At 37.9% G+C, this 19689-nt stretch overlaps 1 protein-coding gene and 1 pseudogene across 2 annotated transcripts in view; one reads left to right on the top strand and one right to left on the bottom strand.

Annotated features, from left to right (window-relative positions):
• The window catches only part of WDR27 (WD repeat domain 27), a 249969-nt gene that overhangs the window by 76359 nt on the left and 153921 nt on the right, over nt 1–19689 (top strand). For both annotated transcript variants that reach the window (XM_072643936.1, XM_072643935.1), the window contains exon 22: nt 1763–1860. In XM_072643936.1, the coding sequence (XP_072500037.1) occupies nt 1763–1860 (98 nt within the window). The remainder of the gene's footprint in view (nt 1–1762; nt 1861–19689) is intronic.
• On the bottom strand, nt 13997–15050 carry LOC140527188 (uncharacterized protein C6orf136 homolog pseudogene; annotated as a pseudogene).

Here is a 19689-nt window from a genome sequence, read left to right as displayed (position 1 = left end):
TTGTAGATGGAAGAAATAGGAAGTATTTTTATTAATGAGATAAATAATATTCAGCTTTAGGTGATATATGGGAAGCAGGGCAGTAGTGCCATATGATCCTAAGGAAAAAAAAAACACTGAATTCATTTTATCTGGTAAAAAAAATATGGATGAATGGAGTAAAAATGGAGAAGAAAATATGATAATATTGTTATGACAGCTAGTAGTCAGATGCTTAATAGTCAAATGAATCCATTGTCTCATAAATGTGGATATTTCCTCCAATAATAAAAAAATTGCAACCCATTTATACTTCGTTTTGTGGGTTGCAATAGCTAAAGAATTTATCACCAAGTGGTCAGCTTACTGGTGATGAGCTTTTCTATTCTTAGCTAGATTCATCATCAGAAAGCAGACACATCTGTTCCTGGGATCACCAATGGAGTAGCACCTGCTAGAATTTGCACTGCATTGGTATAGCCTTTGAGAACCAAGGGTCACTTCCAAGTGATGATAAAGTCTTGAACTATGATTGTAGGGAAGAGGCCTTCAAATAATAAGGTAAATTAAGATGAGAAATTTAGAGCTAGAAGAGACCTCAGATGTCATCTCGTCCACTCTCCTCATCCTTCAGATACGCAAACTAGGACCAAGAGGGTTTAAGTGACTTGTCTAAGGACACACGGTTATTAGCAGAGCCAGGCTTTGAACCTAGTCTTCTGATTCCAAATTCATCACTGTTGCTACAATATCATACTTTCTTCTAAGGCCATTATTTACATTTCTGAGCTCCACATCTCTAAACTCTTCTCTGTTTTCATCTGTCCTTTTCTCCTTAGTTCTTGACTCAAGTAAAGAAGTAGTTCTTCATAAGGCCAACCCTCTGTACTTGTTCCCTTGATCTCATCCCTTCCTGTTGCCTGTAAAGACATATCTCACTACTTTACTAGTATGTAGTATAGTAATTTCTAGCTCAAAATAAATAAGAGAAAGGAGAGAAGAAAGGCCTAGAGAAAGTCCCATTGAAATCCAATTATCTTTCACTAAAACAGAGGTTTAAATATATAATACTTTGTACGTCAAAGATTGGGGTAGACAACTAGGTGTTTCTCTTTTGGAGTAAAGGTATAAAAGGAGAAAGATGGAGACAAAAATTGCCACAGATAAAAGTTTTCCTTTTGGACCATGCACTTGTCCCATTTCTTTTTTCATCTTCAGTCTTTTCTTTTCCAGTGATTTCTTATTGTCTCAAACGTATTCAGGTCTCATCTCCCCTAAGGGCAAAATAAAAACAAAAAAACTCATTTGAACCAAAAAACAAAACACAACAATGAAGCTATGCCTCTTTCAGATTTAAGCATTGTTTTTTGCTTCCCTCTGTTGCCAGATTCCAAGAAAGAGTAGTCTAAAAGTGTTTCCTTTACTTTCACCCCTTATCCCTCAACTTCTTGCAGTCAGATTACCAGTATCCTGACACTCGACTGAAACTCTTCCCTCAAAGGTCAATAATGACGTCTTAGTTGCCATATCCAGTAACCTTTTAACATTCTTTATCCTTAGAATCTGAACAATGTTGGCCACTACTTCTTGAAAGCTTCTCCTCCCTTACTCTGAACATGTTCCAACAGGCAAATACAGAAAATGGAAACCAAATAAGGAAAAGTAGCATCTTAATTTTAAAACTTGACGTATAATATTCTTTTGATCATTGTACTTTAAGATAATATTGAGTAATGCAGGTTTTACAAAATGTTTTGTCTTCATTTGGTTTTCCACATTACAGGGATCAGCGTTTGCTGCACAACCATTTGAGAATTACAATCTTTTCCTAACCACAGCTATTGGTGATGCAATAAAACTGTGGGATTTAAGAACATTGAGGTAAGAGCAAATGTTTTAGCTTTTTGGCAATCAAAATTTTTCAGTGGTATCTCTTAAGCTTTGTCAACTTCAGTTGGTCATATTTAAAAGTTAGAGCTAAGTGGCACAGTGTATAGAGAGCTAGGCCTGGAGTTAGGGGTACAGATCTTCCTGAGTTCAAGTCTGTCCTCAGACACTTATCAGCTGTGTGACTCTGGGCAAGTCACTTAACCATTTGCCTCAGTTTTGTAAAATGAGCTGGAGAAGGAAATAGCGAACTACTCCAGAATCTTTTCCAAGAAAACGCCAAATGGGGTCATGAAGAATTGGACACGACTGAAATGACTGAGCAACAACAATAGCCAGAAGTTAGTGCTTCATTCAATTAGTACACCGACCATCTGATGTTCTTTAAAATTCAGTCAAAAAAGTACAACTTTGGGAGGCAAGAAGGTTTGTCTCATCTGCCTCAAAATTAGGAATTAGGTGTTCTGTTAGGGCTTAGGCTATATACAAGGCTATTGCCTTAAGCTGGCATTCTCAGAAACCAAACTAAAAACAAAAACAAAACCCAAACTTGGTTTGTATTAGGTTTATAAAATTATATTTTTTTCTCTTTGAAGATTTAAAAAAAAAGGAATAAAAAAGGCACATTTCTCTGACTGCATCAGATGTTTTATAAATGTTTGTTGAATTAAATAAAAAGAAATGCTGGGTTATGTAATAAAACCCTGCCATCACTAATAAGGCACTCTTTAAGGATTATGTTCATGGCATTAGACATGGTAACAGTAAAGTAATTTAATTTGTGTAAAAAAAAGAAACTTATGGTACCTGTAAGTCAATAGGAGCTAAAATGAATCGTGAATCTTATAAGGGCATTCTTAGTCAACTGTTTTTTAAAAAGGGGATTTGATATTTAATAAATCTAAATCCTTTGTTTTAACAAATAGTTTCCATTTACAGAGAACTGAATGAATTTCGAAAGTTGAGCTTCTGGAAGCCAGAATGAAATTATGAAGAATTCTAATAAAAACGTAGAATTTTAGAGAACCCTTTTCCTGAAAAAACAAAAAAACAAAAACACTAAAAAACAAAAAACCCAAACCCCAAACCTTAGAGGAATCTTGTAATATGAAATCCTCCCTAGAATCTATTGAATAGAATACATCTGAAGCTCAAGAATTGTGGTTTCAAAAAAATGTCTGAACTACAAAAAGGATGAAAGACACTCTTGTGTATTGAATATGGGAGTGCTAGCAAATGTGTGCATTTTGGAAGGAAGAAAAGACAAGCCTAAATCTGGTTGTGGATATTTAATTGGGCAAAGAATTGAGCATTTGGTAGAGAAAACAATACTCCTCTGCTAAGCTGAGTATATTAAAATATAAAATTTAAGGTTTGCAATGTCCTGAGTAGTGGCCCTCATTCTAATAAAGGGCCATGTCCATGGTACAGGTAGATCTGGATTCAGTTCTGGAGGAGCCTGACCCTAAGGAGGGGAAGTCAGGCTTTTGTAAAACTCTCTGGTTCATGATATTCCCATGCTAGACTTCTGAGGGAAATAGATTAAATAAAGTTTAAGGTTTGTATCCACCAAAGGGATAACAGTATCCCTTCTGGAAAAGTTATTCAGTCTGCAGGCATCAGATATAGGATAGATATTTGTTTTTTCTATTACAAAAGAATGGTTAAAACACAAAAGACTCATAAGCTTTAATTAATACATATTAAAATACAACTATAATCTATCATCTTTGCTATACTCTCTTGGAAGGTAAAAACTTCTGGGAGATTTGTGGGACTGTTTAAACAGATATTTCTCATTACTGTGTGAGGAACTCCTCATATCTTCTGACCAGCCAGGCATGCTAGGCTTATTCTCCTGGTGGTGCTCTAGCATAATAACAGCAGTTAGCCTTTAGATTTTGCTTCCCACACGTTATCTCAGTTGCTCTTTACAGTGACCCTAGGTGATACGTACAAAGTTATCCACATTTGAAAGATGAAGAATCCGAGGCAGACTGAGGTTGAGTGCTTTGCCCAGAGTTAACATAGCTAAGAAGTGTCTGAAACAGGATTTGAACTCAGGTCTTCTGTTCCAAGTCCTGGACTCTAACCACTGTGCCTCTTAGGTGCATTTACATCTAACCCATGATTTTTTTCCTCCAAGAAAAATATGGTTACAGGAAGTACTTGTTGCTGGTGAGCACCCAGGAATTGCAGACTTCTTAAATTCTTTTTTTTAAAGTTACTTTATTCATTTTTAGTTTTCAACATTCATTTCCATAAGTTTTACATTTTCTCCTCCTCTCTCCCTTTCCTCCTCCCTCTCCAACACAGTGTACAATCTGATATAGGCTCTACATATACGTTTCTACTAAACATTAGTCATGTTGTATAGAAGAATTAGAACAAATGGGAGGAACCATGAGAAAGAAAAACAAAACAAAGAACATAGTCTGCTTCCCTCTGCGTTCTGTCTCCATAGTTCTTTCTCTGAATGTGGATGGCATTTTCCATCATGGGTCCTTTGGAATTGTTTTAGGTCTTTGTGTTGCTGAGAAGGGCACACTGTGGCAGTTATGGTGTTATTATGTATGACCTCTTGAATTCTTAACATAGCTGCCAAAGCTAGAAACATTCATGCCTTAGGTTTGCTGTTTAGCTACCCATACTTAGAGAAACTGAAAATAGAGGAGGTGGCCATGGACTTGAGATCTGGTCTCATCTTTTATTTCTCAATATTTGCTTACTTTTAGTTTTCAACATTCACATCTATAAGATTTTGAGTTTTACATTTTCTCTTCCTCCTTTCCTTCCTCTCTCCTCAAGATCTATATGTTATACATGTACAATCATATTAAACATATTTCCCCATTAGTCATGTTATAAAGAAGAATTAGAACCAAAGGGAAAAATCACAAAAAAGAAAAAAAAAACAAAAAAAAGAGAAAAAATAGTAAGCTTCTATCTGCATTCAGAGTCCCTATTTCTCTTTCTGAATGTATGTAGCATTTTCCTTCATGCCTTTTGATTGTTCCATTGCGGAGAAGAGCTAAGTTGAGCAAAGCTGGCCAAACGACAATGTTGCTGTCACTGTGTACAGTGTTCTCCTGGCTTTGTGCATTTCATCTAGTCTGATATTTACTTAGGAAAGCACATGATCTTCCTGCCCTGTGCAAATAGGCAGCAGAGCCCTCACTGGGGAAAAGGAGAGGAAAAAAAAGTCCCCCCTCCCCTCCACCATTGAGAAGTCCAAGGTAGAAATGACACTGCTTCTATCCCAACAGAGGCCTCCTCAAAAAAAAAATTGTAAACCTCCTTTCCTTGTTCCCTCTGGTCTACAAAGCAGGCAGATCTTTTGGGGCCATTTGTCATTTCTTGACAAAATCCCTCCTCTTTCCCCCTCAATCCTTTTCCTTCTCACCATGTGGAACAGATGACCAACGAGGAGCCTCTGGGCAAGTAAGGGGCTAGTAAGGGGCTAGAGTGTAAGTGTTCCTTCCCATGGAGCCAGAGTATATCTGTCCAGCTTCATGGGAAGTGTTCCAATGCAACTTTTAGCTACAAGTAAGTCTGGTAACATGCCAAAAGTAGTCATGTAAAATAGATAGTACTCTGCCAAGTTCAATCTTTTTCTTGAAAGTGGAAGATAAAATTCTAGAAGTCTTGTTTTTGAGAAAATTAGCTAATATCCTGTACCTAGGAGGACACTGAGTTTGCAGATCTAGGTGTCTAGAAGGATGATAGTATCTTTTAAGGAAAGAAGGAAGGTCAGAAGATTTGGGGAGGAAACATAACTTTTGGTGAGTTTCAGATAACCTGTGTGATATCCATTTTGAATTGTTCGAAAGCCAATGAGTTAGGCAGGATTGATTGACTTGAAGATAGATGGTAGAGCCAGATATGTAGATAGGGCAGTCAAATGTGTAGAAATGTTAACGTATGGAAGTGAACCAGGTCACTAAGTGAGAGTATAAAGAGAGAAGAGAGGAAAGTCAAGAAGAGACCCTTCGGGTATACTCACAGTTAGGGGGCATACTATGGCTTAAGATCCTGCAAAAGAGAATGAGAAAAAGCAATCAGAGAGGTTAAAGGAGAACAGAGAGAGAGAGAGAGAGAGAGAGAGAGAGAGAGAGAGAGAGAGAGAGAGAGAGAGAGAGAACAGTATCATGAAGAAAGTATTCAGGAGGAGTGGGTGGTCAGCAACTGCAGAGAAGTCAAGAAGGATAAAGACTGAAAAAAGTTCATTAAATTTCACAATTAAGAGATCATTGGTAACTTTGAGAAGAAAAGTTTCAGTTGAACTATAAGGTTGGAAACCAGATTGTCAAAGTGAGAGGAACTGAAGGTACTGAGTATAGAGAACTTTTAAAATGAATTTATCTGAGAAGGGGAGGAGAGATATAACATGAATATCTAGTGTAGATGTTAGGAGCTTGTGAGAGATTTTTAAAGGATGGCTATGATACTAAACAACAGAGAAGGAACCAGTAGATATGGAAACAATGGGATGATAATGGGAACAATCTTCTGGAGAATGTAGGAAAGGAGGAGATCCAGAATGTATTAAAAGGGTTGGTCTTGATGAGAAGAGGCACCTCTTTATCAGAGATTGGAATAAAAGATATAGTGGTGGAAGATGTCTAGGGGATGGAAGACTAAGAAAAGAGAAGTGGGAGCTCAAGGTGAATGTCCTTGAATTTCTTGGTAAAGTATGAGACAAAGTCCTCTCCTGAGAGTACACAGAAGGTAGTGTAGGAGGCTTGAAAGTAGAGAAAGTTTGGAACAAGTGTTATGGTGAATGGGATTGAGAATTCATTAGGAATAGGTAGAAAGATTTCCTTGCTGTAGTGAGGGGACAATTGAGATTCAATAACATAAATTTATGATGTTTGCATATATAAATTTGCATGTATGTGTATGTTATAGATGTGCCAGAATAAAATAATAAGAAGTGACTTTAATTTTCTGTTTACACATGTTATTGGCCTGAAGTGAGTTAAATAAGGCTTAGCTGAGTCCTCAGTAATTAGAAGCTGAGAAGACTCCTATACTGCTCTTGGTGCAATGTCTTGTGGTTAATCTTTAGCCTGGAAAAAGATCAACCAAATGGGCTTCAAAGACCTACTTATTCTAGGAGGATGATCTTTGAACTGAGACTGAATTAGAAGAAAAAATGGTTGGATATGGACTAGGTTGTTAAAAAAAAAAAAAGTCTTCTTGTGAGAGTATCTCATATGTATCTGATATGGATATCTGTATATCCATGTATTTGATAAGGAACTTATCTGAAGTCTGTATGTATGTATCTGATGTATCTGGTAAGGAACTTCTTTCTGCCTTGGTAGATAATCTGGGGGCAGCTGTAGGTCCTCATGTGGGTGGTCAATTGAAAGAGAGGGGCTGCTCTGAGGACACGTAGAAGCTGGCCTGTTTGCTTCTCCTGGCCTTCTCCGTTGCTAGGGAGCCTCTAGATCCATGTAGGCCACCTCTAGCCATACTCCTGTGTACCTTTGTCCTGCTGCTTAAGCAAAGCAGCCACGTGATGGCATACTCAGGCTCCTAGTGTTCCATGGCAACAGAACAGAAGAGATTTGAGACATTGTAAATACTGCTTATTATTACTGTGTTTGTGCCTGCTTTTTCAGAACATTACATTGAGTTGCACAGTCTGCAGAGACTTTTACTTGCCAACAGCCACCCCAGTAACTTGCCAGGTTATTTGTCATTCTGGTTTACACAGCAATGCCATTTTATTTGAAGTCATGTTTTAATGCCTTTAATGTGTTTCAGCTTCATATGTTCCTTCTTAAAGCTGGGATGGTCTCTAGATGTCCACAAGTCCAGCTCCCTAGATTTTCTTTTTTTTTTTTGCAAATGAGGCAATTGAGGCCCCAGGGGAGTGTGTGTGTGCGTGTGTGTGTGTGTGTGTCTGTGTGTGTGTGTCTGTGTCCCAGGCTACACATCTTTGTAGAGCCATAACTAAAGCCGAGGACTTCTGAATCACAGGCCAGTATTCTTTTCACTGTACCAATTGTCTTTTTTACTGCCATTAAAATTGTCCCATGTCAGTCCCCCATATAATCTCTTGACTGTCCTGATGGTCTAGGTATGTTTTTTATAAGTGGCTGTATTACATAGCAACAGGAATCTCCTCAAACTGGCTTCATTTCAGAATTAAATTGTTGATGCAAAAAGAATTGAACTGGGACTGAAACACCTCACTACCCAAAGATACCCAGCTCTGTGACCTTCAGTAAATAATTCATCTTCTCAGTTCTCTGAGCACTGGTAAATATATATGTAGCACAGCAAATAGAAGGCTAGCCTGGAGCCAGGAAGACTGGAGTTCAAAGTTGGTCTGAGGTACTTAATAGTTATGATTCTGGGCAAGTCACTGCATCTCTGCCTCAGTTTCTTCAACTGTAAAATGAGGATAATAATAGTATTTAACTTCCAGAGTTGTTGTGAAGTTCACATGAGATTGTATTTATAAAGTACTTAGCCCAAAGAACCCTTGTAGGTTCTTTGTTGCTGTTTAGTCGTTTCAGTCTTGTCCAATTCTGCATGACCTTATTTAGGGTTTTCTTGGCAAAGATACTAGAGTGGTTTGACATTTCCTTCTATTACTCATTTTACAGATAAAGAAACTGAGGCAAACAGGGTTAAGCGATTTACCTAGTGTCATACAGCTGGGAAGTGTCTGAGGCCAGATTTGAACTTAGATTCTCCAGACTCCAGTGCTGATTCTTTATCCCCTGTGTCTATGTCTCTATCCACTATGTCTATAATAAGGTGTATCCAAGTGGATATTTCTTTTTGTTGGTAGGAGTATAAGTTTTTCATTTTACCTTTGACCTTTTGTATTTTTTTAATTTTAAATTTCCTTCTATAGGAATCTGCTAACCTTGTAGAAGTCATGTAAATTTTAGTCAAAATACAACACTTTATTACTTGTTCCAAATATTAGGGAGTAATAAAATTACAGATTTCTGGGCTTGGAAGCTTTTTTATTCTTATGTTTTTGTATTCAGTTGGCCTAAGTATTATTCTTACAAGAGAATGAAAAAGTTGAATTTTTTTCACACATGACTTATCTTTTTGTTCCTTTTAAAATATTAAAATAACCAAAGAGCTTCCTGGTAAAACAATTAAACCCAAATCTAGCCAGTATATTAAATGTATGTATCCAAGGAGAACAGAGAAATCGTATTCGTTGTTCCACTTTTTAAACTTGGAAATGTTAGACTCTTCCTATGTTGTATGAGTTCAGTTTTTTACTATTGGAAATATATATTCTTGAATAGCCCTAAGTATAAGTATTTTTAAGAAAAATATATATGCATATCTTTGAATTGGATATTTACCTTGTTAATTCAAAATCTAAAATATCTTGTAGATAACTTTAAAGGTAGAATGAATTTCTAGATACACATTGGATGTTTGAATTCTCTTTTCCATTGTTTAAAATTCTACAAATCTAAGAAATATTAAATGAGTTTTGGCTACACGATTCATCCACCACATTTTCTCATCATGCTTGTTTTAGAGGATGTCATCTATGCTATTAATCACATGCAGTCTGACCTCTAGAGATCCTGCCTTCTCACCCCAGAGGAATTAATCCATTCAGTTTGGGAATTTCCCCTGGGATTGCCTGGAGGTAGTTTCTCTTTGGTTGTTGATTGTAGAAATGTGTAATCTCCATCTTCGATATTTGACCAGCCCCAGACAGAGTTTTATCTTATCTAGTCACCCTATTTCCTTGCAGTCACAGAAAGCTGGCTTTCTCTTGAAGATACTGCATCCATGTTCACCTTCTCTAGTCTTGGATATGTCTTCCTATATACTGGGCCAGGAGGAGGTGGAGTCAAACTCCTTGTTCCCTACTGCTATTTCTAAGTCCTACTCCTATCTACCACACTTTATCTCCTGCCTCCATTCCTTTCCACTGACCATTCCCAATATCTGGAATCCTTGGCCTCCTTTACAGAGTTGAAATGAATAGAATTCATAGAATTCTTCTCCTCAAAATGCAGTTAAGAACCACCTTTAAAAATACTGAAGCCTTTCTTGATTCCACCAAGTACTAGTTCCCTCTCTCCTCAGCTACATTCTATTTAAAATACTTTGCATTTATTCTCTTCATGTTTCCTCTGTATAAAATTATAAATGCACTTATCTCTTCCATGAGAATGTGAACTCTTTTTTGTCTTTGTTTCTCTAGTACCTGGCACAGTGTCTGGCATATAGCAGGTGCTTAATAAATGCATTTTGATGAAGCATAAGCCAGTGTGGTAAAGTGAAGAATTTCCTGATGTAATGTTAATGAAAGATCTTCCCAGCCTAATAGGCCTCAGGTGGAACCCACTGGAGGAAGCTTGATTAGGGGAAGCTTGTTTTCTAGGGAGGCCCATACCTTTTGTTAATTAATGAGGCACTGGATCACGAGGGTAGTGCTCTGTGGCTCTGAGTAGTATATATACTCTGAGGTGACATTTTACTTTGTGGGCCTACTATTTGGAAGAAGGCTCATGTTCCAGGTGAGACTCTGGGTAGCCCCCCAGCTTTGAAAGCCCAGATGTTGGTGCTTCTCTCTCTGGTAACTGTATTTATGTAATGGTCAGACAGTTGGATCTGTCTGTTTATCTGTGGTGTATGTACTGCTTATGATCTGACAGAAGCCCTGTCTGTTGGTCTTTGGCTTTGCTTGTATTTTCTCTTTTGGGGAATGTAATTAAAGTAGGTTGTTGACCCCTCAAAAGTTGTTTTCCTTTTGGAAAAACAGATCTTTTACTTTTAGTTAATGAGTTTAGTGCAAAATCCTACAAAAAAGTTATTGCAATAGAGAACATATTGTGTATTAAAAGTTTTTTAAGGATGTACAAAGTAGTATCATGTAGGTCAATAAATTTAGTTATTTTACTTTGTCCTAAGTAATTCACACACACACAAATATATATGTATATTTGTATGCGTGTGTATATTTGTATATACATGTGTATATATACACACACACATACATAAGACATGACAAAAACCCTTGATGATTGTTGAACCTGATAATTATTGTCCATTTATGGTTTTTCCCATGTGCAACTAATATTGATGACTAATAGAAGGAATCTGAAAACCATTGATGAGAATTTTGAAGTGTTGGGGAAGAAATGAGGTAACAGTTAAAGTTATCCATGATGCAACGGGCTACCTTAAGAGGTGGGCAGCCAGGTGTAATAGTAATTTAAATGGGAAGATCTTTCCCATTCATTAATAGGCCCATGTGACATGCTTAAATCACATGGAAGCCCAAGTTACATGTGATAGGAGGAGCTTGCTGAATGGGTGGAACAGGAATGGTAGAACAGAGCTGAGAGGAAGTTGATTAGGCTAGTCAGAGCTGGGAAGGACACAGGCAAGCAGGCACAGCTAAGCTCGTGAGTATTTGTGGGAAGGCCCAGTGAGGGTGGTGGGGGTGAGGGGAAAGCTTGGGAATGACTTTGTCCCCTGCCCTACTAATGTGTATTGACTTCTTGGTTACTATGACAGATCTGGCTTTCTGGTGTCTGAATAAATGTTTTTCTTCTGCCTTCTATTTGGAGAGTTTGTTATACTTGGCAATTCAGAAATACACTGGCATATTCATAGTCACCCTTGGTGCTGTGAATATTGTTTGGGTGATACACCAGAATGGAGAAGGAACTTGAGCTTTACAATATAGGAGTGAAGATTTCTCAAAGCAACCAGAAATATTCATCCTGGAAAAAAGAAAACTCATGATGGACCTGGTAACTGTGTTCAACTATTTGAAGGGCTGTCATATGAAAGAAGGATTAGATTTATTCAATTTGACCACAGAAGGCAGAAGTGGTGGGTCTCTTCTCCTTGGAGGATTTCAGTTAAAGAGTAGGTGACCACTTGTAGGGTTATAATGGGGATTCATTTCATGTATGGCTTGAACTATGTGCCAGCCATACATGAAATGAATCCCCATTATAACCTTCAAAAAAATAACATAGATTTGGAAAGTGAACATCTAGTTGGCTAACAAATTGGTGTCTGAGAACAGGATTTATATTTCTGGACTCCAGCTTAAAAAGACAGACATGACCGGCTTTTAGCCAAATATAAAATATACCTTCAGTTACACATTAGTAAAAATGTGTTCTCTTATAGTCTATTTTTTTTTTTTAAGAGCACAAATTTACTGGCAGGCAACTTACATTCCATTTAGTCCAACCCCTTCCTGCTTCCCCCCCCCCCCATTTTTAAAAACTACAAATGAGGAAATTGAGGCTCAAAGATTTGTTTAGGGTTATTTATGTAGATAGCAGGACCACAGATTGAGGATTTGCAGGGAAATCATTATTTGTCTAGTTCAACTTCCTTTTTTTCTTTCTTTCTTTTTTTTTTTTTTACAGATAATTAAATTGAGGCCCAAAGTGGTTGAACAACTGGTAGTAAAACTGAGATTAAAAGAAAGGGTGGTGTGTTTCTTTTCTTTTTTTTTAATTTGATTAATTTGTTTTCAGTTTTCAGCAATCACTTCCATAAGTCTTAAATTTTCTCCCACTTCCTCTCCCCTTCCTCTCCGAGATGGCATGCAATCTTATGTGGGTTCTACACATACATTATTATTAAACATATTTTCACATTAGTTATGTTGTATAGAAGAATTAAAATGAATGGGAGAAATCATGAGAAAAATCAAAACAAAACATAACACAAGAGAAAATAGTCTACTTCATTCTGCGTTTTGATTCCATAGTTCTTTCTCTGGATGTGGATGGCATTTTGACTCAAGAGTCCTTTGGGAATGTTTTAGGTCCTTGCATTGCTGTGAAGAGCTAAGTCTATTAGAAACAGGCCTTGCACACTGTGGCTGTTACTGTGTATAACAGTCTCCTGGTTCTGCTCATTTTACTCAGTATCAGTTCATATAAGTCTTTCTAGCTTTTTCTGAAGTTCACCTGTTTGTCATTTCTGATAGCACAATAGTATCCCATTACATTCATATTATACAACTTGCTCAGCCATTCCCCAATTGATGGATATTCCCTCGATTTCCAGTTCTTGGCTACCAGAAAAAGAACTGCTATAAATATTTTTGTACATGTGGGACCTTTTCCCAGTTTTATGGTTTCTTTGGGATACAGCCCTAGAAGCAATATTGCTGGGTCAAAGGGTATGCACATTTTTGTAGCCCTTTGGGCATAGTTCCAAATTGCTCTCCAGAATGGTTGGATCAGCTCACAGCTCCACCAACAATGCATTAGGGTCCCAACTCTCCCACATCTTCTCCAACATTCATCACCTTCCTGTTTTGTCATCTTAGCCAATCTGGTAGGTGTGATGTGGCACCTCAGAGTTGTTTTATTGCGTCTCTCTAATCAATAGTGGTTTAGAGCATTTTTTCATATGACTATAAATATATTTAATTTCTTCCTCTGAAACATGCCTATTCATATCCTTTGACTATTTATCAGTTGAGGATGTTCTCTTATAGTCTTGAAGATCTAAAAAGAAGGGCTTTAAATTGGAAAGGAATTAAGGAACTCAATATTTCTTTCTTTTTTTTTTATATTCTCACTTAGTTTTAATATGTACAAGTTAAATTACACAGCATGAGATGGAAATTGGGTAGGAAAGAAAAGATGGGGGAGGTATGTCAGATAAGGAGATTAGGCCTGCTATAGCCTCACCAATCCCCTCAGTTCTACCCCCCTGTGCAAATAATGTGCTCAGTGCAGCCTGTAGTTCCCCCTGAGCAAACGCAGACCTATGTCCAAGTTCCCCTCATCTTTATTCAGGGCTTAGGACACAGATGTAAGCTTGTAATGTTAATGAAAGTTAGAGCTTCCCCAGCCTTTAATAGGCCTCAGGTAAACCCATTAAGGGGAACTTGATTAGGGGAGACTTGCTCTGTAGGAAGGCCCACACCTTTTGTTAATTGCTAATGAGACACTGGGTCATGAGGGTACCTTCTGGCTCTGAAAAGTGTATATATACTCTGAGGTGAGGTTTTGCTTTGGGGGTTTACTGTTTGGAAGAAGGTTCATGTGCCAGAAGAGACTGGGTAGCCATTGAGGAGCGCCCCCACCTTTGAAAACCTAAATGTTGGGACTTCTCTCTCTGCTAACTATATATGTATGTAATGATCAGTCAGTTGGATCTTTCTGTTGATCTGTGATATATGAATTGCTTATGGTCAGATAGTTAGAGGCTCTTGCTAGCAGGCCATCCTGCATGTGTCAAGGTGCTTGCTACTACAAAGCTAACTTCTGCCTGTGACGCTACCAAGGCTGGCGCTCCCAGGGTTCCCACCAGCAGTTTCTTGACAGGCATTAGAGGTGAATGTGAGGGCATCAGTTTATTCAGGTGATGACAATAAATGAGGCCTTCAGAGTTTAGGTAAAAAGTAGAATAGACATTGTATATCTGATCCCAGTGTAGAACCACAGGAAGAGAAGATGGGTAGGTAAACCCACAAACTGCCCATGTGCCTGCAGCATCCAGTCTTCAGAGTGTCGGCTCAACTTTAGGACCTCTAGCAGCAGCTGAGCAGAGTGATTCCAGGTCAAGAACTGGCAGGGGGTCAGTGATAGAATGTACTACATGCAGCCTTTGGTTTAAATGTTCAGGATCTCACTGAGGAATTCTATATCAGATGAGTAGAAGTAATCATGGGAGCAAAGAAACAAGTTGGGAAGGTCCTGCCTCCGTTTCTTATGCATGACAGCTAGATGTTCCTCCATACTGGGGTGCCCTGATGCAGTGGCAGGAGCCTGGAATGGGATCAGAGGCAGCCCCCATGCAACCCTGGCCCTGGTTCATCTTCCTCCTTGCCAGAGAGAAGACCCACCCAGGGTGATATGAAGGTCTGGGCCTAAGGAAGGGGTTTTGGGGGAAGAGTGAGCTGGAAGGGAGTGAGAGAGGAGGGAGCAGGAGATATGGAGACATTGAGGGGGAGAAGTAACCATTGGTCAGGTAAGCCATGAAGGAGGAATGACCATTGGTGAGGTAAGCTACAAGGGTAGGGATGGTGAGGCCTGAAGAAGTTTTTGTTCCTGAGACCTGGCCTAGTCTGGAGAGATCCTTTGAGCCACTCCTTGGCTTGGCTGATAAATGATTTTTGGGAGTGAGGAGGGTATCTCTTGAATCTGGTGTCCAATATCCTCTGCACCGGAAGGAGCTTGCCTTGATGCTGGCTTCGTGAAGGGGTAGGGGGGGTACTCACTATTTCTAAAATTTAATTCATCGTCATTTTGCCCTAAAACCTTTTTTTCTTCTTAAGTCTTTTTTCTGCTGAGTATGCCACCATCGTTCTTGATATCCAAATTTGTAATCTCAGACTCGTCCTCAATTCCTTACTTTTTTCCTCCCTGCCAAATCAACCCATTAGCAGGTCTATTTATTCTATGTCTATGATATTTCTCGAATCCATCCTTTTCTCCACTCTAACAACCATCACCCTAATTGAGGCTATCATCAACTCTCACTTGTATTTTTACAAAAGCTTCCTAATTGGTTTGCAGTCTCTTCTGTCCAACCTCTGCTCCACACAGTTATCAAAGTAATATTTCTATTACACAGGTTTGACCATGTCATTCCCCTGCTCAAAAAATCCCACTTTTAAAGTCAGTTCCATTAAACGTTTGGATAGCTTTAATTACTAGGAGTTTGTTTGTCTTACTGACAGTAAGTCTAACTGGACTCTTTGCAACATCTGTCCATTACTTCTGTCCTCTCTGTGCCCAGCAAAGCACGTTGACATGACAGACTTTAATAGACTGCATAGATGTAACCAACATAGATTTCCTTAGTTTTCTCTTCTCTAGGTTAAACATCCTCAATTTCTTGAAATGTTTAAATTCCATTATGTCCATGAGTCACTGCCTGATCCAGACGTAGACAAAAGTCTACCTAGCAAGGTAAAGATGAGGACTTTTTAATGCTTTTATTTGTTGAAGGAACCCCTAGATATGGAAGCTCCCTCTGCCAATGCAGATTGGCACCTTCTCTCCAATTTATAGTCTTAGAGAGTTGCCTTTAGAAACAAGAAGTTAAGGTACTTGTTCAGGAAATATAGTGAGTGTGTGTGTGTGTGTGTGTGTGTGTATTCTAAGCTATATTTGACCTACATGTTGAGATTTTTTCAGAGAGGACTTTAGGGTGAGTCAAAATGAATTAAAGAGATTGGATTTGGTATGACTTCCCTGAAGGTTGAATCCAGTAATCCCATCCCTAATTTAAGACAAGGTTTACATTAAAATGATTTTAATTTTTTTAATGAAAATCTTGCTGGAATATATTGTATGCTTACTTGTCTTCTTAAAATATGATGAACATAATTTAGCCTTTTATTGATGGATGACTTGGGATAGTCATTGTGAGCATCATTTATTGTCCTGTGCTGTAATACGGGTATTCCCTCAAGGATTATTGAGGCATGTAGGATTATTTTTCCTCCATGCTAAATGGATTTGGAGTGCTGTGGTTATTTTTTATTAGTTTTGGTGTCTACTTTTTATAAAGTTGGTAAAGTTGGGGGGAGATAGTAATCAATATTGAGGAAAAGATGAAGTATAGATGTGGTTAGCAATTTGGTTGAGATTATATATAAACTTTGTAGACGTAGCAGGGCATTCTGGGTAAAGTGCTAGATGTGTAGATCACTGAGTTGCTGATCTTGGAGATAGCTAGGGGTCCTAGAAAATGGCTATCCAGTTTCTTAGAGTGTTGGGAAGAATGGTGATAGTAGACAATAATCTGATCATTGACTTGAAGTCACTTCCCTAGAGACTGCTATGAGTCAGTTTGAACCTTACTGGCTGTCTTGGCCTATTATAAAATATTATCAAAACTGTTTGGAATTTACTAAAGAAATTTCCTTAACTAGGTTGGTAATAAAGGGCTGTGAAGAATGAAAAATCACTTTGAGTAAAAACTGTAGCTTGAGTGGAAGGGTGTGTTTTGGATGGATAAATGAATGATCTAATTATAGATGCACACTGTGATAAGAAGGTAGGAATTTTTGGTTGTAATTCTAAAGATATTATTCCATGAATATTTGGTTCTTTTGGGCTCTTGCTCTAGGTATACCATTTTAAGAACAATTGAATTTTGATATAGAGGGCAGAGAAGAGGTGCTGCAGAAAGTGGAATATTAATTAGAGCCTCTGGCCCAAGTCTGGAGATTTTATTAGGAACCTGTCTACTTAGCTATTTTTAGAAATATCATAATCAACTGTTGACATTTAGTTATCTCCCAGCTCTTTAGAATGGAGTGACGTTATAAAATAGATCACCTTTCCCTTATTTAGCTATAGCTAGGAAAGTGAATTTTGGCAAGTTATATTGATTATTTGAGGGCAGCTTTCTGTTGTGAATAGAATTGGTCCCAGTCCATTTCAAACTGTCCCTTGGAAAGAAAGTAGGGACAACTGATCATCAGATCTGGCATAATTTGCTTTATTACTTAAAAAATATTTTATTTGCTTTAATGAGCCAAGATCCACCTTCTCACCTTCTCATCCTAACCCCCCACCTCCCCAAATGAGAGCACAAGAAAAACAAAATCTTTTACAAACATGTATAGTCAATCAAAACACATGTCCACATTGAACATGTCTAAAAAACATTTTTTGGGTCTCATTCTGCATCCTGAATTCTTCACCTCATCAGGAAGTAGGTAGCATGTTTCTTCGTTAGTCCTCTGGAATTCTAGCTGATAAGAGTTCAGCAGAATAATATTCCATCATATTTTATCTTATGACTTGTTTATCAATGTGCTAATTTATAGGCACTCCCTAAGCTACCCATTCTTTGCCACCTCAAAAAGAGATATAAATATTTTGTTTACATCCTCAGAATTTGTTTTGCTTTGGACTCATTGCTCTCTTAATCTACTCTTCCTCTAATTCTCCTTCTACTCTTCTGCCCTTTCCTATTTCCCTACTAAGTGAAATGTGTTTCTGTACCCAACTCTCTCTCTCTCTCTCTCTCTCTCTCTCTCTCTCTCTCTCTCTCTCTCTCTCTCTCTCTTCTCTCTCTCTCTCTCTCTCCTCTCTCTCTGTCTCTGTCTCTCTCTCTCTCTCTCTCTCTCTCTCTCTCTGCCTCTCTCTCTGCCTCTCTGCTCTCTCTTCTTTTGAGAAGTTCAGATGAGAGTGAGGTTTGAGTGTCAACTACTCCCCTTAACCTCCTTTCTCTTTGTTTGTATAGATGTCTATTTGTGCACCCTGCTTGTAAAACAATTTTCCCTAATTTTCCTTTTCCTTCACTATCTGCGTTCCCTCTCCATTGTATTCTTAAGATCATCAAGACGTAATTGAACCACTCCCCGTTCTGCTCTAGACACACTCCCTTCTATAGACCTTAGTGTGGTTCAGATGGGACACATAATCTCTCCATATTTGAATATAAGTAGTTTGTCCTTGTTGAGACCTTTGTCATGGTTCATTCGTTTTACTTTTTTGTGTTATTCGTCACTCCTATGTTTGAACTTCTAATTTCCTATCTAGCTCTGGTTTTTTTTTTTCCCTCAGAAATGCCTGAAAATCCTCTATTTCATTCAAGGTTAATTTTTTCCCTTGTGACATTATACTTAGTTTTGCTAGATAAGTTATTTCTAGCTATCAACCCGTATCCTTTGCATTCTGGAATGAATCAACACCTACCTTATAGGGTTGTGAGAATCAAATGAGGTAATATTTGTGAAGCACTTAGTGCAGTGCCTAACACCTAGTAGGTATTATATAAATGCCTGTTCCATCCCAAGTTCCCTGCTCTTTAGAGTGGTGGCTAATAAATTGTGTGTTATCTTGGCTGTTGCTCCTTGGTACTTGAATTCTTTTCTTTCTTTCTTCTTATAATATTTCTGTGTATTTTCCTTATAATATTTCTGTAAGCAAGAAGATTTTAGCAAGCAAGTCAACTAATTAGAAAAGCAGGTCCAGAATCCTAAGGAAGAAAATGACTCCTTGAAAATCAAAACTGGGCAAGGGGAAGCCAATGAAGTTAAGAGATGAAGAAATAAAAAACCCCAAATATAAAGAATGAAAAAATAGAAGAGAATGTGAAACATCTCCTAAGAAAAACAATGGATCTAGGAACAGATCAAGAAGAGAAAACGTAAGAATAATTGGACTACCTGAAAGTTCTAATCAAAAAAAGAATTTTGATACATTCCTACGAGAAATAATTAAAGAAATTTGTCCTGAAGCATTAGAACAAGAGGGGAAAGTAGAAATAGAAAAAAATCCACCAGTCACCACAGAAAATATTACAGAAATATTATTAGGAAAATATACAGAACTATTATAGAGTCTGAAACCCCCAGTTCAAGGATAAAATAATATGAGCAACAAGAAAAAACATTTCAAATATGGTGATGCCACAATTAGGATCACACAAGACCTAGTGTTGCCAACACTGAAAGATTGCAGGTCATGGAACACTGTATATTGAAGAGCAAAAGAATTGGGCTTCTGGCCTAAAATATCATACCCAGTGTCTGTCTGTGTGTCTCTCTGTCTGTCTATATATATGTATGCATACACATACATATACATACACATACACACACATACATACATATATATGTATGTAACTATGGAGAAGCATATTCAAACTTAATTGTAGCCTTTTTTGGGGGGTGGGTGGGGGGGGACAAAAGAACAAAGTAAAAAGGTGCACAGCAGAGAATAAAAGAAAACTGACAAAGAAGCAAAGAAAAGAGTGACAGTTCTCAACACAACTTGTAGTGTTTGTCATACAAGCTTTCTTGAAATCAAAATTTATTGTTACATATTTTGAATCCTCTCATATTCTGCTGTGCACGTGAATGCT

Source organism: Notamacropus eugenii, chromosome 2, assembly GCF_028372415.1.
Source record: "Notamacropus eugenii isolate mMacEug1 chromosome 2, mMacEug1.pri_v2, whole genome shotgun sequence".
In the NCBI taxonomy this organism is placed as follows: Eukaryota; Metazoa; Chordata; class Mammalia; order Diprotodontia; family Macropodidae; genus Notamacropus; species Notamacropus eugenii.
The sequence above is the reverse complement of the archived record's forward strand: the minus strand, read 5'-3'. Positions and strand labels throughout refer to the sequence as shown.